The sequence below is a fragment of the Rhinoderma darwinii genome, chromosome 10 (assembly GCF_050947455.1).
Source record: "Rhinoderma darwinii isolate aRhiDar2 chromosome 10, aRhiDar2.hap1, whole genome shotgun sequence".
Taxonomy (NCBI): domain Eukaryota; kingdom Metazoa; phylum Chordata; class Amphibia; order Anura; family Rhinodermatidae; genus Rhinoderma; species Rhinoderma darwinii.
This window is the reverse complement of record NC_134696.1, coordinates 13127130-13144629: the sequence shown is the minus strand read 5'-3', so window position 1 is coordinate 13144629 and position 17500 is coordinate 13127130. Positions and strand designations below refer to the sequence as shown.

Here is a 17500-nt window from a genome sequence, read left to right as displayed (position 1 = left end):
CAGTTAAATGTTCTATGCTTCACTTCATTACACTGTTTACATAAATCAGATATGAAACAGAACAACAATGAGAAAGCAACTGATTCCAAGATTTCAGACTCCCATGATGTCCCAGATGATCAGACCCGGTCTCTGCAATATTATCTAGGTCCAGTCCAAGGCAAAGTCCCAAAAAGTGCCAAACAATTATTTTTATTCTATACTATACTGCACTAAGGAAGATTCATTTGATTATTAGATCTGACATGCAGACTTTATAATATTCAACCTACTTCTCCTTGTGAGCTGCAATAGATATGAAGGCCTTATAGTCAACAAGGTCACTGACAGCCGTTCTCTCCTTGACATTACAGTAATCAATGATAAAGCCTTCTCCAACTAGAGCTTTCCTGACAAAATCCTCATCATATGTGAATACATGGAACTTGTCTTTTCCGACTGTGAAATATGTTGTACTTAAAGCCCCAAATATTATGAGGTGTCCTCCAGGTTTCAGCAACCTAGAGAACTTCCTCAGATATCTGATGTAATCATCTTGATCTTTGCTGATAACATCCAGAAGACAAGCACTGATGACACAATCGGCTGGTGGTAGGACCAGCGGGTCTGTCATATTCTCTTTCTCCGGGTCGTATTTCACAACATGTTGAATGGCTGATCTCAGTTTTGCTTCCTGGTCCTGAAATGGATCACTAGAAAATAAAAAAGACAAGGAAAGTGATTGTCGCACAGTCAACATCAACATGGTGGTTCAGTACTTAGCACTGGACTATTGACTTGCAATACTAGAGGTAAAGCTTGAAATCATTCAAGACAGATTCACCAAGTGTCAGGCATTTACTGGGCCTTTCCAGAATGAACTTGTATAAGATCGCCCCTTATGGATAAGAATATTGAACTAAGTGGGTAATAAAAGTGTTATGTTTTGACTTGAGTATACATTTTCCTGGATCTTTGCTCCATCTTCCCTTATATTTGTTGTATAAGAAGCAACAATCACAATGATAGTATTTTTTTCTGAAAAAAACAGAGAGGATCCAGCGATAGTGATGTCAAAAAATGGGAAAAAACTTTGGTTTCCACTTTATTGAATACAAGCTGTCAGAGCTTAGAATAAAACATCAGGAGGAAAAACAAGGTGGTGATGCGGCAATAGATTAGCCTACGCGTTTCAAGCACTAGGCTGTGCTCTTAGTCATGGCTGTCTCGATACAGCCATGACTAAGAGCACAGCCTAGTGCTTGAAACGCGTAGGCTAATCTATTGCCGCATCACCACCTTGTTTTTCCTCCTGATGTTTTATTCTAAGCTCTGACAGCTTGTATTCAATACAGTGGAAACCAAAGTTTTTTCCCATTTTTTTACATCACTATCGCTGGATCCTCTCTGGTTTTTTCTGCTATTGCTGCCGTGTGCCGTCGCGGCTGACCCGGGCGATTACTAACACAGGAGTGTCAGATCGGTGAGCTGGACTTTTCCTCCCATTTCCCTTTTTCCTTCTATAATATTACTCAAGTATTTTTTTCTCTTGTTATTTGCACAACTATGTCACCTGTTTTCTTCTTTCTTTTGTAGAAGTGTTGATGTGTGGCCCCAATAAAATGCTCCCGTACGTTCGTCCACCCATCTCTTCAGCTCCATGATGCATCTGTTACTGACCTTCAGCATGATGATGTTTTTAAAAAACTCACAGGCTGAATACAGATGATGAACAGCGGAACCAATACTGAGGTCAATCAAGATGTCTCCATTAATATGACCTGCAGAAAAACATTTTGACTATTGAAACATCTAATGTGTTAAACCCTCATAGATTTTGTGGATAAACAAGGAGATATGTCTGTATCAATTCTAACAAACTATGTAAACATTGTGTTTCCAATACCCAAAAATCTGAAAAAGAGATTAAATAACCCTCAAATATTCTATAGGTTGATGACACTAATGTTTTTTAGTAGATGAAGATTGCAACTATCTGAGGTCTTGTAGTAAGTGGAAAGAAAAGGAGACTCATGGGGCCAAAACTAGAACAATCCAAAAGCCTTCAATATGTTTTAACCTATTAAGGACACGGACAATTTCGGCCTTGAGCACAAAACCTCTTTCTTTTTTGATCGATGTAGCTGTATGAGACTTTTTTTGCGGGACAAGTTATACTTTATGTATGTGCCATTTTTTGGTACATTTACATTATCTTGTAATTTATGTAATTTTTTATTTTGGCAAGAATGCAGAACAAAAGCAGTTCTGATGCAGTTTTAATTTTTTTTTTTACACCACACACCGATCATTATAATTAATATAGATTTGTTCCACATGTTGTTATGGTCGTGGCAAAACCAAATATGTGTACATTATTTTATGTTTTGGAACTTATATTTTTTCATGTTTATTAATTGTAAAAAAATAAATTCATTTCTGTGTTTTTTTGTTTTACTCACTTTTTTATTTTATTTATTAATTTTACTTTTTTTTTAATCCCATAGTGGAATTTTTCATTTTTTTTTTTTTAACTTTAATGTACTGGCATATATCTATATGCCAGTACTTTAGCCTGTGTACTGATGGTACATAGGCAGTTGTTAGGGCATACCTCAGTATGCCCTAACAACAGTGAAAATGGTCAGAATGTAGTGGTCAGCTTTAACCGCGGAATTCATGTGGTTAACGGCGGAGAGAGGTTTCTCTCGACTTTGCCATTAGAGCGGTGCTGTGACTGTGTATTACAGCCGTTCCCTCGCTCCTAATGGTGTGCCACACTGTGTGTTACACATGACAAGAATGCCGGCCCTAATGCGGCAAGCACCCTGCCGCTCAGGACGAATATACTCATCCTGTATTGGCAACCAGTTAAAGAAGTGGTGCTCGCCTGATGGAATGGTATATATGTCACCCAATGTGTCCTCAATAACTAGGGGTGGAGCTGTTCATCAGTTGTGGCTGCCAGGGCCGACCTTAAGTTGGATGGCACCCTGTACGGGACTCTATTGCTGCCCACCACAAAACAGAAATTAACCAGATATGTAGACACACGCATACTGGAATGTATATACTGTACATATATAAAGACATATTTAGACATACAGGCAAATATATATGCACACATACTGGAACACATACATACGTAAAGGTACACATATAGACATAAAGACACATATATACAGACACACACACAAGTCGCTTATATATATATACACACACACACACACACACACACACATACACATACTGGCAAATATACAAATACATTAAGGCACATGTATAGACACACAGGCACATGTATACATGCAGATATACACATACAAATACAGAGACATATGAACACATAAAGACCCATATATACCCACACAGACACATATATATGCAGTAGATGTTACCTGCAGTCCTATGTAACACTGCAGATAACACACAGTGATAACTATTAGAGTATAGAAAATTAGAAGATGTTACCAGCAGTCCTATGCAACACTACAGATAACACAGTGATGACTTTCTACATACAGATAATGTAGTAGATGTTACCTGCAGTCCTATGCAACACTACAGATCAAAAATACAGTTATACAGACACATATATAGACTCATAGGCACAAATATACATGCACATATTGGAACATTTACACATACAATCACAGAGACGTATATACACAGACACATATGCACCCACAGAGACATGTATAGTAACACATAGGCACATATACACGCAAAAACAGCAGAAATATTCTCTATTAGGCACTTCGCTCCTCCCTTGCTGTGGGCGGACTTTCCTTCTCTACTCTTGCTGCCTCTCCACCTGTCTCCTCCGTGTGTTTAACCAGGAACAGATGATAGAGAGCTCATTAAACAGCAGGCCCATGGAGGGTGCAGCACCGTGTGCATTTGCACAGGTCGCACACTCCTGCAACTCATGAATCCAGATGTAGAACGAAATACTAAAAGATAGGAAAAAAAACATGGGGGCCCTTGTGTAGTATAGTCTGTATAATGTAGATTAAGAGGAAATGTGCTAGACCCCCCTGGCTGGATTGCATATTCTATGGCACTACACTGGACACACAGAAATCAAATAAGGGGTCCCAAGGGAAGTTATAGTTATGGGTCTTCAACAAAACCATATATGCAGGCTCAGAAGTCCTAGGAATAGACATTATTGTCTTCAAAACATTTTTAAGAAAATTACATAAACTTTTTAAGGATTTTTGAGCTTCATTTTGGTTCCTTCATTGTCATTGAAGATTCACATCTACAGCTTTACATAGAACACTTATGGTTTCTGATTTCTAGACCCTTTACTGGTTAGCTTTTTTTTTCCACATTTTTTTTCTTGATCTGCCCTTTGCTGACTCTCCCCCCCCCTTTACTATTTGGGTACATGTGATGTGACTGGACCTGTCCCTGTCCCTGTGTAGAATCTCCCATTCAATAAGCCTGCCGAGCTGTCATTCATGTTCAGTCTGATGTGACAAAGAAAGTGACATCTCCATCCCAATATGGAAACACTTACTAAATATGAGAATGATGGAAAAAAATATTATTATTTCTGCCGCTAGTGGTATCCTGAGCAGAAAATGTTTGTTGATGCATTTTACTTAAGTATGTTTATCTTTCATTGAATATAGTATTATAGACATCAGGTTCTAGTTTCTAAAAAAAAAAAGTAGAGATCAGAAACTAACAGCAGCTTAGACTGGTAAACCACAAATTGTCATCCACCAAAGTGTTTTCCAGGGTTCTCGAGGTTAGAGAAGAGAAAAAAATGACTCTACTGAACCCTGACATCTTATATTCATAATCATATACAGTGAATAGGGCTTCGCTCTGCTTCCTGTGATTTTCCAGTTGCTAAGAACCGGGAAAGTATTTTTGCTCGTTCTGTTCTCCCACAACCCAAAAATCAAGTTTCCTCAATTTGTATTCAGTTGTTTCGAATTCTTTAAAACCAGTTAAACATAGAATAATATACACGTCAATGTATCTAAGGTGAAACAAAATCAAGATACATACCCAATGCGAAAACTTGTCTAAAATTGTCAATGAGAAATTTCAAGGTGTCATCTCCAAAGACCATGTCAGGTTTATCTGAAAAGTAATGCTCCAGAAATTGTCTGGAATCAAAGCCATGTACGTGATAGAACTTATGGGGACTGGAATCCATCATCTACTCTTGTATCACAGACGAGGTGACTACCTCTAGACCGGGGCACAAGGTCTTTATATAATTACCAGGATTTAATTTGCATAGTGTGTTACTAAGAATAACTTATCACATGATGACTTATTATATTCATGAGCCGGTCATGGGAACTTGTGTTATAATAAATGCACATAGAGAAATAATGATCTTTAAATAAACAAATCTATTTTATTGCTAAACAAACAATGAAAAAAAATAATTTGTGTCTTTGTCAGTCTGTTAGGATGCAGAGCTTTAAAGTCCTAACAAGCTGAGAGGATGGAGTCTCCTTATCTATACTGCCATGTTACAGTATAGTAGTGCTGTACTCACAATTCTCTATGAGTGTAGTCTGGTAATGGGTTATGGGCAGTATTGCTGGGTACTTGGTGGCTTGGCGCTTCTTGTAGTCTGAGTGCAGATGGTGTGGCTGGGCGGCTTAGCACCTAACACTGACCGCCAGATACTGCAATGTGTATTGTCTTCTACGGCTCAAATCTCCAGACCTCCTGCTGGATGCTTGAATATAGAGGTAATATGGTTTGTGGACAACTCTTAATAAATTTGGTGCATTCTAAAAAATGTTTATAAAAATTAACAAACCGTTAACATAGAACTCTTTGTAGTCTTTAAAGTATTTATATTAAATATACCCCCTGGATATATGATGCACCTTTAACTGAAATCAATATAAAACCTGGCGCTCTGAAACAAAGAAAAAATATTAAAAAACAATCAATCAAAAAACTAAAATATAAATTAAAAATTCAAAACACAGAGCAATGATTGGATATGTATAGAGATGAGCACTCGTTACTCCAATTACTCGTCCACATACACTTTCATCATGACGGCATCACATCGTTGTTTACACAGGGAGATGTGCTATCGACAATTATTTTTAATGCCGCATAAAAGAGCGTGTTTGCCTTAAGACAAAGTGTCCCTTTTCATTGAGGGAACACTGATATTAGGTGAAAATTTGAATACCCTCTTAGACCCCACCTTGGTCTCTTCACAAAATGCCCACCCTGCTCCCCAGAAACTATTACGGAACCTGACATTGTCTTTGTTTTCTTTAGACATTAGAGATGTTTGCAGATGCTTACACAATAATGAGAGATTACCCCTTTTTTTCCTGTGGACATTAAACATATCACAGACTGGGCCACTTGTTCCTCTCTGAACGTATGCTACCTCCAGTAATGGATTCTAATATAGCTGTGAAATTGGTCTCTGAATAACCACTTGTTTCTTTCATAATCCGACCTGATTCTCTTGCCTAGAGAACGTTCACTTGGATTCTGAATGAAACTTTGATTCAAGATTCTAAACACACCCAAAGTATATGCGAGTCTGTAATGGAGTTTTTCTCCCTTAATAGCACTCCAGGTGTCTCTGGTAACAACATATGGGAATCCCGGAAGGCTGTCCTTCGGAGAATTTTCATAAGTCTTAGTTCTAGATTAAAGAAGGAGATGTAAGGTTTAGGATAAAAATATTATTTTTGGACCTATGGAGAGACGCTGCTGATGTGATATGAGTGTATAAAATCAAAGGAAAGTGATGAACCCAGAAGTCAAAAGTTTAATAAGGCATTGAGACTACGCATTTCGACTTTGAACTAACGTCTTCATCAGGCGAAGTACACAATGATAAAAAAGGGACTTCTTATATAGGGAGTAAAACATAAAGAAAGAAAGAAACACCAAACCAGGGTCAAAACTCAACTCTGTCATATGAGGTCAGAGTGATGAAACAGAGAGCTGCGGTCAAACTTGCAGATATAGGTAAACAGTCTCAATCAATGCACAGAGAATGAATACATAAAAAATAAATACATGTTTAAGAATAGATATGAAGCAGTTATGGTTACAAAAATAAAAAGAATGGATAAAAATCAAGAAACTCTAGGGAGAGGAAGACAGCCGTAGAACAGAAAAGCCATCAAAATGAGACAATGGGGAGAGAGTATAAATGTATGTAGTGACCTACTATAATGTTATGAAACGTCTGTCACTTTAAGGTTGTCATGACTACTAGCCAAGCTTCTGGGTGGCCCTGGTTTTTGATGCAGAGCCAATCTCATTTCTTTGTTTACGTCCTATCAGAGCCAAGGGTGGAGTATTTGAATATATTCAGGTTTTCTCATTGTTGCTTGTGATTTCTCGTGTTTGCATGTGTCTGATCAAGCTCTTGGTTGCACCCTGTATCACCTTGACTGTTTGGACTCTTTGAACTGGATCTTGGCTTTGTCTTCGCATTTTCCCTTTGATCACTGATTTTGACATTCTGCTCTTGGCTGATTTTGACCTCTGTAAGCCCTGGTACTCTTGTGTTTTGCGGTTTGGACTTTTAGTATCTCCTGATTGTGAACTCTGCTTGCCCCTCTGGTTTGTCTGGTTATCCATTCTGGTATTGCCTGCAGTTGCAACTCCTGTCCAACACTGTTTTCTGTAAAAGCAACCTGGGTTCTATGCAGCCAAATCCAGCCAGCCTTGCGATGGGCTCTGGTGAAGACCATAGAGTAGCCTTAGACCAGACATGGGCAAACTACGGCCCGCGGGCCACATACGGCCCGTTAGGCTTTTTAATCCGGCCCGCCGAACTTGTCCAAGATATATCCGTCCTCAGCAGCTGCTAGTTCGCGCAGGAGGACGGATATATCCGTCCTGTGATCGCGCGGGTACTGACAGTTTACCCACGCGATCAGCGGCAGGAGCACGGCTGTTATACACAGCCTGGCTCCTGCTGCAACTGCCGGAATCGAAGCACGCGCCGATTCCGGCAGTTTAACCCATTAAATGCCGCTGTCAACAGTGACAGCGGCATTTAATGTGTTTGACAGAGGGGAGAACTCCCTCTGTCTCCCGATCGGCGCCCCCGCAAACAAATCGCGGGTCGCCGTCGGGTTTCCATGACAGCCGGGGGTCTAACAAAGACCCCCAGGTCTGTCTTCAGCATCTGCCTGTTAGGCGATGCCAGAGGCATGACCTAACAGGTTGCCTGTCAGTTTTACACTGACAGGCAATAATGCTTTGGTATACGAAGTATACCAAAGCATTATATATGCGATCGGCACATCGCATAGTGAAGTCCCCTGGTGGGACTAAAAAAAAAAAAGTAAAACCGTTAAATAAAGTTTGTGAAAAAAAAATAAAAAAAATTACAGTCAAAGTCAAATAAAACTACTTTTTTGCCCCAAAAAGTGGTTTTATTTAATAAAACGGTCAAAACAAATCACACATACACATATATGGTATCCCCGCGATCGTAACAACTTGACCAATAAAATGAACACATTAATTAAACCGCCGGATGAACGGCGTCCAAAGAAAACGCAAAAAACAACGGCAAAATTCTCTCTTTTCTCCCATTCCCCCCATAAAAAATAAAATAAAAGTTCATCTATAAGTCCTATGTACCCCAAAATAGTACTAATGAAAACTACACATTGTCCCGCAAAAATCAATCCCATGTACGGCCACATCGACGGAAAAATAAAAAAATTACGCCTCTTGGAACGCGGCGATGCAAAAACAAGTAATTTTTTTCTAAAAGGGTTTTTATTGTGCAAACGTAGAAAAAACATATAAAACCTTTACACATTTGGTATCCCTGTAATCGTGCCGACCCATAGAATAAAGTTAACATGTTATTTACGCTGCATAGTAAACGGCGTAAATTTATAACGTGAAAATTAATGCTGGAATAGCTGCTTATTTTCAATTCTCTCCTAAAATAAAGTTAATAAAAGTTAATCAATATGTTATAAGCATCTAAAAATGGTACAATTACAAAATACAACTCGTCCCGGAAAAAACAAGCCCTTATACGGCTATGTCGACGGAATAAAAAAAGAGTTACGACTCTTGGAATGCGACCGTGGAAAAACAAAAAATAATCCTTGGTCATTAACGTGCAAAATGGCCCGGTCATTAAGGGGTTAATGTGGCGCGTATTTCTCTTTATTTCACTTTAATTTTCACTTCGTTTCACGTCACCATTAAGCCCTCCGGTTTTCAAAGAGTACAATATCAGCCGTCACTTTGCCACGAAGCATGCAAACTATGCTAGCAAGCAGTCAACACAAGAACGGGCGGCTACTGCTCAGAGGTTGGCAGCTAATTTACAGAGTCAACAGAACTTTTTTCTTGATAAATCACAGTGCGTATGTTATTTTAATCTATTTACATTTCCTCCTCCCAGTATCTGCGAAATAGTATGTAAATGCCATATCTTGCATATTCCTTGAGACAAATTTATTAACTGATAAGGGCTATTTTTCACATTTGAAAGACAGTTAATAAATTGGGTTGTAGTGTTCTTACTGTGCTATGAGGTTTGCACACACTACATTTAATGCTTTAGTATATCCGGCCCAAACACTCCCTCCAAATGCTCCTGGCCCGGCCCCTCTGTCAAATTTTAGAACCCATTGTGGCCCGCGAGTCAAAAAGTTTGCCCACCCCTGCCTTAGACTCTGCTGACCAGAATGGTGATGGATTTGAGGTAGCTGATTTACCTGCATTCTTGATCCAGACAGTCTCCAGCTGCCTTTGGAGAATTTCTTGTATAGGAATTCCATAAACTTGCACTCTGGGGAATTGCTCAACTAGTGATTCCCGTACGGGTAATATGCGTGGGGGAGAGAACACCCCAGGGGAAAGAAGCTCCATGATAGTATACCTCATCTTAGGGGGCTCTGAAATGGAGCTTGCAGGTTGCCTCACAGACAGCATCACCGGTGTCAAGGCAACCGAAACACAGTCCAGATTACGGAGGCCAAAGAGGAACAAACGCAAAAGCCCCAGTAAGACCTGCAGCGTCGGTGGACTTGTAGCAAAGAACTTACATTTAGACAAAATAATAACAGTAAAGTGGAAGTTGTTACAATTAATGGAACAGAGTATTTCTACAGCTCACATAGTAACATATGTGATTGATATGCATTAGTAGTAAGGGAAAGATAAAAGGGGGAATAAAATAAAAATCTATATATATATATATCACAACAAGTTTGGAAATACAAAAACCATCAGAAAAATAATAAACCCAAAAATATCTAAGTAAGTAAATAAATAAGAAGTAAAAAAGTAGCACTGTTTCTTGACCCATAGGAATAGGGTGCAATATTCTCGTCAGGACACGTGACCAGTGCCCCTAAAAACATAGTCAGAATACTCCAAAATACGAGACAGCACTCCAAAGATAGTGGAAAAAAGTGGATTTATTCACGTTTGGTGAATAAATCTACTTTTTTTTACTGTCTTTGGAGTGCTGTCTCGTATTTTGGAATATTCTAAATAAATATGTATGAACTCAATGAATATGAGTAGTTGGTTATGTGGACTAAGCAAAAATACATTAAAGTTAGTCGTCAATGTAAAGGAAGTGATCAATACATTACATGATGAAAAACAAAAGAAGGGACCCAGAGGAACTGATGAATATAAAAAACAATAGATATAAATAAATATATGAATAGATATAGAAAATATTTGTATGAATAGGGGCCACATATAATCTGTCAATAGAGATTTACATATATGAATGAATGCACTGTTAAATTGAAAATATAGAATACATATGAGTAATAAAATATATAAAAAATTATATTAAGAGTATTAAAAGTAGTAAAAATGGAGGGAGGTTATATGAACTTTGAACCAGTTAGTACCCTGGACTATAATAGGGGTCCAGCCCCCTGCTTCTATGCCTGAGCGTTGTTGATGTTGCCTGTCGGCAGGAGGCACAAGCTGCCGTTCCTCCTACTACACCTCCTGGCAGTGTTGATCCTCAGACTACACCTCTTGGCAGTGTTGACCCACGTGTTTCTTTGCCACTTCCTGACCGCTATGATGGAGAAGCAAGTACCTGTCGTGGATTTATGAATCAGTGTCAGATCCACTTCAGCCTGTATAATAGGACATTTTCATCTGATAGCGCAAGGGTCCCTTTCATCATCTCTCTCCTCACTGGCAAGGCTCTTGCATGGGCGAACCCTATCTGGGAGAGACAAGGACCAGAGACCTGTGACTTCCAAGCCTTCCTCCGTACTTTTCGTATGGTTTTTGAGGAGCCTGGTCGGGTCTCATCTGCAGCGGCCTCTCTGATAAATCTACGCCAAGGAGACACCTCCATGAGTGAGTACACCATCCACTTCCGCACCCTGGCGGGAGAGCTGTTATAGAACAATGAGGCCCTGGTGGCTGCATTCTGGCATGCACTGGCTCCTAAGATTAAGGAGGAAGTTGCCGCTCGGGATCTGCCGTCTACCCTGGATGACCACATCTTTCTGTCCGCCCGGATTGATATACGGATCCGAGAATGCCTCCAAGAGGTTCGACGGGAAAAGTCCTTCCCAGTCCTTCTCACACTTTGCAGCAACCCCTGCTGTCCTCAGATGTCGATCCTCCTAAAGAGTCTGAGATAATGGACCAGTGTAAGTTATTCACCCAGGAGAGACAACGCAGACACACTTCTGGACTCGATGGCCATTTTGTGCGCCTGTATCCCCAAAGATCCCAAAGCCTAGAGTTGCTAGGAGTGACAACCTTGGGTAAGAATGGACTTCCGTCTAAATTGCCCATACCTGTGACCATAGTGTCCGGTGAGAGAACGCATCCGGTCTCTGCGTATCTTGACTCTGGATCCGCTGCTAATTTCATCTGTAGAGACCTGGTGGACCTTCTGCAATTACCCGCCACCCCTCTGGAGAGCCAGTTTGCAGTTGCTTCTGTAAATGGACTACCTCTGCTGGACCCAGTAGTAGCTGTGACCAAGCCGCTGAGGCACCAAGAAGGGGCTCTTCACTCCGAACTTCTGTCGTTCTATGTCCTATACAAAGCGGTTAACCCTGTGTTGCTGGGCCTGCCTTGGCTCCGACTGCATGCCCCAGTCCTGGACTGGAATTCTGGAGAGATTCTCCAGTGAGGCCCGGAGTGTCAAAGCCGTTGCCTGGTGCAGATTCGTTCAGTTCAGCCTTCTCTGCCTCGGTCATTGGCAGGATTGCCGAGTCATTATACTGCATTTTCGGACGTTTTCAGCACGGGGGAGGCAGAGACATTGCCTCCACATTGGGCGTATGACTGCCCTATCGAACTGATTCCTGGTGCATCACTTCCCCGTGGTAGGGTATATCCTCTCTCCTTGCCAAAGACTCTGTCCATTTCCGCCTACGTGAAAGAGAACTTGGAGAGGGGCTTCCTGGCAGGAGCCGGGTTCTTCTTTGTCAAAAAGAAAGATGGCTCTCTTCGTCCTTGTATCAACTACCGAGGTCTCAACCAGATCATGGTGAGGAATAAATATCCGTTGCCACTGATCTTTGAACTGTTTGATCATATATGTGGTGCCAAGATTTTTTCTAAACTAGACCTACGTGGGGCTTACAAGCTAGTCCAGATTCGCCAGGGTGATGAATGTAAGACTGCATTTAACACTCGTGATGGACACTATGAGTATCTAGTAATGCCCTTCGGCCTGTGTAATGCTCCCACTGTCTTCCAGGAGTTTGTGAATGACATTTTCCGTGACCTTCTCTATGTTTATGTAGTAGTCTACCTTGATGACATCTTGATTATTTCTCCAGATCCTATGACGCATCAGAGACATGTCCGTCAAGTTCTGCTACGGTTAAGGGAGAATCGTCTGTACACTAAGTTGGAGAAGTGCGTGTTTGAGAAAGGTGCTCTAACCTTCCTGGGCTACATCGTTTCGAATTGAGGACTCGAGATGGATCCTGGGAAGGTAAAGTCTGTCCTGGAATGGCCACGCCCTCAAGGCTTGGGGGCCATACAGCGCTTTTTGGGATTCGCCAATTTTTACAGGCAATTTATTACAAACTTCTCACTGACTTCTCCCATCTCTAACCTTACTAAGAAGGGTATGAACGCCAAGGTGTGGACTCCCGAGGCAGAGTCCGCATTCAATAGCCTGAAGAGTGCCTTCACGTCAGCCTCCATCATCCAGATGCATCTCTGCAGTTCTCATTGGAGGTGGACGCACCCTCTGTCAGTGCTGGTGCACTCCTGTTCCAGAGAGGTCCCAAGGTCAAGTCAAGGGTATGTGGATATTTCTCTAAGCTCTTCTCTTTCGCAGAACGCAACTACTCGATTGGGGATCGGGAGTTACTGGCCATAAAATTGGCTCTGGAAGAGTGGAGACATCTACTAGAGGGTGCAGCTCCTCAGTTTCTCCCTGGCGCAAAGGTCTGGCTGTCCTCTAGGAATATCCGTCTGAGGGTGCCGTCGTGCAATCTTGCTCCCAGGTTCCTCGGTTCCTTCGAGATCCTGCAGCAGATCAACCCTGTCGCCTACAAGCTTCGGCTGCCTCCTACCCTCAGGATCCCCGACTCCTTCCATGTCTCTCTCCCTGTAATGTCCATTGCTGCGGGCCGTCCGCTCCTATCTCCTCCTGACAGCCGCAGCCACGAGTCGGCAAGCGCTGGCCCCAGCCTCCTCCTCAGGAGACGCCAGGGCTCGCGTCCACTTACCTCAGCCGGATCCCGTAGGGTGCGCACGCACGCTCGTGCCCGCTCTTAAAGGGGCAGCGCACGCATCGGACTTCTGATGAACTTTGAACCCGTGAGTACCCTGGACTATAAGAGGGGTCCAGCCCCCTGCTTCTATGCCTGAGCGTTGTTGATGTTGCCTATGTGATGGCCCCCTAGTGTGTACCTGTTCCTGTATCTGTTCCTGTTCCTTGCATTCCATACTATCCTGGTCGAGCACTGTGCTGTGCCAAAGTCGTGTCATGCTGTATTCACGTCTGACCTGCTTCACCACGTCTGACGTCCACCTGCTGCCTAGTCCCAGCCGAACCTGCCTTGATTGCTGTCCGAGCTGCCACAGGTACCTATACGAACTATAGACATTGACCTGCGCCCTGTTGGCCAGCTGCCTTACCGCCAAGGAGGTACGGCCCAGTGGTTCCACAGACAATGCATGACACTGAGACCTTCTACAGGTAATTTTGGGGATATCACCCAAAATGCCTTTAAGATAGGTATAATTTGTTAAAATGTGCCAATGTTTATGTAGGATGGATATAATGAGTTTGCTCTCAGTATTAAAGGTAGTAATAAAATTATATATATATATGAAATATCCACATTAGCCCCAAGTGTCTCCTTTTTTTCCTTATTGCTCATATGTCTTTCTTATTTTTCTGTGCCGAAATGATTGAGGCAAGAATTGTTGGCGAACAGTCTGCCGTCTTTAGCCACTCTATTTTTTTCCGATGTTGTTTTCTTTTCATATCTTCATGTAGGAAGTTATTTAATGTATTTTGGGCCTTACCGCATTCTAGCCGGTTAGGTTCACTGCAGTTTTCAGTATATTTAGCTTCCTGTTCCTGTACCTTCTTAATATCTATGATAGGGAGCAGACAAGTAACAATGATCTCCTCAAGGAAAGCCCACAGTTATATGTTATTTGTTTATCTTTATCACAATGTTATTATAATGCAAATAGCCAGAAGCTGTATAATACCCCGTGATGTCCCAGATGATCACACTAGTTCCTGGCACTATTATCAGTACAAAGAAAGATTCCAAAAACAAATCGGCTATAACAGCAAAATTACCAACTGATTTATAAGAAATTTATAGTAAAATCATATTCTATTCAACCCACGTCTGCAGGTCCTTGGGACCACAAGGACTCGGGGTATTCCCTGAGTTCTCTATCTTGTTCTAGTAATAATTGTTGCATATCCGCTAGAATCTGTAGGTTTTATGGTTTCTGGTGTGGTTTCCTGTAATGTGAGTGTTTCAGGTATGGCTTCAGTTACTGGCCATGCCTCAGGCCAGTTTGAAAACAAGTCAGTACATACGAGGACATATTCATATACACCTACCTTGTGTAGCTGTATGTAGTCCACCTGCAGTCGCTAGAAGGGATAATCAGGGCGAGGCATATGCTTACTGGGTGTTTTTGTCAATTTCCCGGGGTTGTGTCTGGTGCATGTCAGGAAACCCTCTACATGTTGAGCAGCTGCGTTCTGAAATCCAGGGGCAAACCAGTGTTGTAACACTGTGCTACTCATTGCTCCTTTTGAGTTATGAACTAGGGAATGCGCTAGGGCGCACATCATTGGAAAAAGACTACGTGTAAGCACGTTCTTCCCTTTACACGCCATGGCTCTCCTTTGCCTCTGACAGCTCCTGTCTCCTGCCACAATTTCTGTTCAGGGGCCGACGCTTGGGTCTGGGTTCACTTCTTGGACTACCAACACGGGGAGGGTGGCAGCTGGTTTTGCTGTTTGGTCAGCCTGTGCATTCACTTTTGCTTCAGGGGTGCCTAATCTTGTGTGCGCTTGCACTTTAATTATGGCTACCTCTGTAGGTAATGCTAGAGCCTCAAGTAGTTGTTGTACTGCATCAGCATTTTTGATTGGTTTGCCTGCTGAAGTCAGAAAGCCTCTTGCTTGCCATATTGTGTCATAATCGTAAGCGACTCCAAAGTTGTACCTTGAGTCTGTATAGACGTTCACCCCTTTTATGTGTGCCCAACTTACATGCTTCTGCGAGTACCATGAGTTCTGCCTAGTGGGCAGAGCTGCTGTAGGCAGTGACTTTTGCAGTGCTGTCTTACCTTCCTGGACTACTGCATACCCGATGGTGAAATGTCCTGTCTGCTCATTCCAGTATCTAGATCCATCTACAAAATACTGAGTATCATAGATAGTCAAGGTTCTTCAGTGACAACTGGTATCCCTTGGGCTTCAAGTTGCATTAAACTGGGACAATCATTCTCATGTTCCATATCAAACAAGACATTGTCATTTGAAAGTTCGTACATTAAGGGTCTGGCATCTCCCCTTCCCCTCCTTTCTATACAACCCGAGGCATAGTGATGGTTGTGTAGGACTGGGTGGTCTTGGATAGCAGTAAACCTGGAGGGAGTGTGATGTAATACACCAGCAGACAAGCAATGATCAAGGAAAACAACAATGGGCTTACAAAGTTGTAATTTGTTCCTGAATACTTTGCAACCTATATGAGAGAAATACAACAATAATTAGACTGTTTCCTGAGCACATATGTCAACAAAGATACAACACAAAAGCAAATCATCAACATATTGCAATAGACAAGTGGTGGATTGTTTGGGGGACCACTTATCCAACAGCTCTTTCATTGTACTGGTGAAAATATCAGGGGAATTTGCTGCACCCTGGGGAAGCACCATCCAGGAATACTGTTTGCCTCTGTGTGTAACAATCCAGAGACAGAGGGATAGAGAAAAACAGGGTATTATAGGGAGACAATGGGAGTTATCAGTTTATTTCCTAATAACTTAGCAATCTATCATTTATTTAAATGGAGAGAGATAGAGAGAGAGCGCAGTATTTAACATTCCTTCTAACATACTGCATTCAGCTGCTGCCCCACCCCCACCTTTTCTTCCCTTTTCTTGTAGAACTATAAGCTTCATCGAGCCAAAATTCTGAAAGGAAACAACATTTCTGCTATATTTATAACTCTAAAACCTGACTGTACACTGCTCACTTTAATTATTTAAACCTTATAGATAAGGTACATAAGAAAAAACAATCTATTTACACAACCTTGTACTTCAGTTCATTGTTCTAGGACTTTTTACACAATATTTTTACATATAGCAATAATTTAAAGTTCAATTAATTCAGTTCTTAATCTGGATTGAGAAAAACATCTCACATCAAACAGTACACAATTTCCTTTGCCCCACAGACTAATCTGCGGCACACACACTGTATACATGTCTACACTTCTTGTCATAATCCACATTACTCACTGCAATGTACCTAGCTGTATTAATCTTCATCATCACTAGTACAGTCACTCTTATCGAAAGCTATTCTTTTATGCACATACTATTCATATCAACATTTATTGACACACTCTTCTATAGTTCTGCTTTTCCTAATCAGTTTATGGTCTTTTAACCAGCCTGCATTCTGTTCTATTAAAGGGAATGTGTTGCCAGAAAAACATGTTTTTTTTTTTAAATTAAACATTTAGTGTGTGGGTGATTAAACATTGTTCAAATTTTTTTTATTTTTTTCACGAGTCAGGAAATATTATAAATTAATTCTAATTTATAATATTTCCCATTTCTGGTCACTAGATGGAGCTATTCCCAAAATTGCAGCATTGCAAAATTGGGTAAAAAGCCCTCGCTCTAGTGAGCTCTCAGCATCCCCCCCCTCCTTTATCCTGGCTAGTGCCGGGATAAACGAGGGGTTTGAACGGTGTAACCTCCTACACTGTGTGTCGCCATTTTTTGAGCTAACACACAGTGTAGTAGGTTTACATACAGTAGTAAACACACACAAACACGA

The 17500-nt window shown here is 41.4% G+C and overlaps 1 protein-coding gene across 1 annotated transcript; it reads right to left on the bottom strand.

The window, feature by feature from the left end:
• Positions 1-268: 268 nt before the first annotated feature.
• Positions 269-5158, bottom strand: LOC142662445 (nicotinamide N-methyltransferase-like). Its single transcript, XM_075840650.1, has 3 exons — positions 5005-5158; positions 1553-1760; positions 269-692 (listed from the first exon to the last, which is right to left on the bottom strand). The coding sequence occupies exons 1-3, from the start codon at positions 5156-5158 to the stop codon at positions 269-271; spliced, it is 786 nt and encodes a 261-aa protein (XP_075696765.1).
• Positions 5159-17500: the final 12342 nt, after the last annotated feature.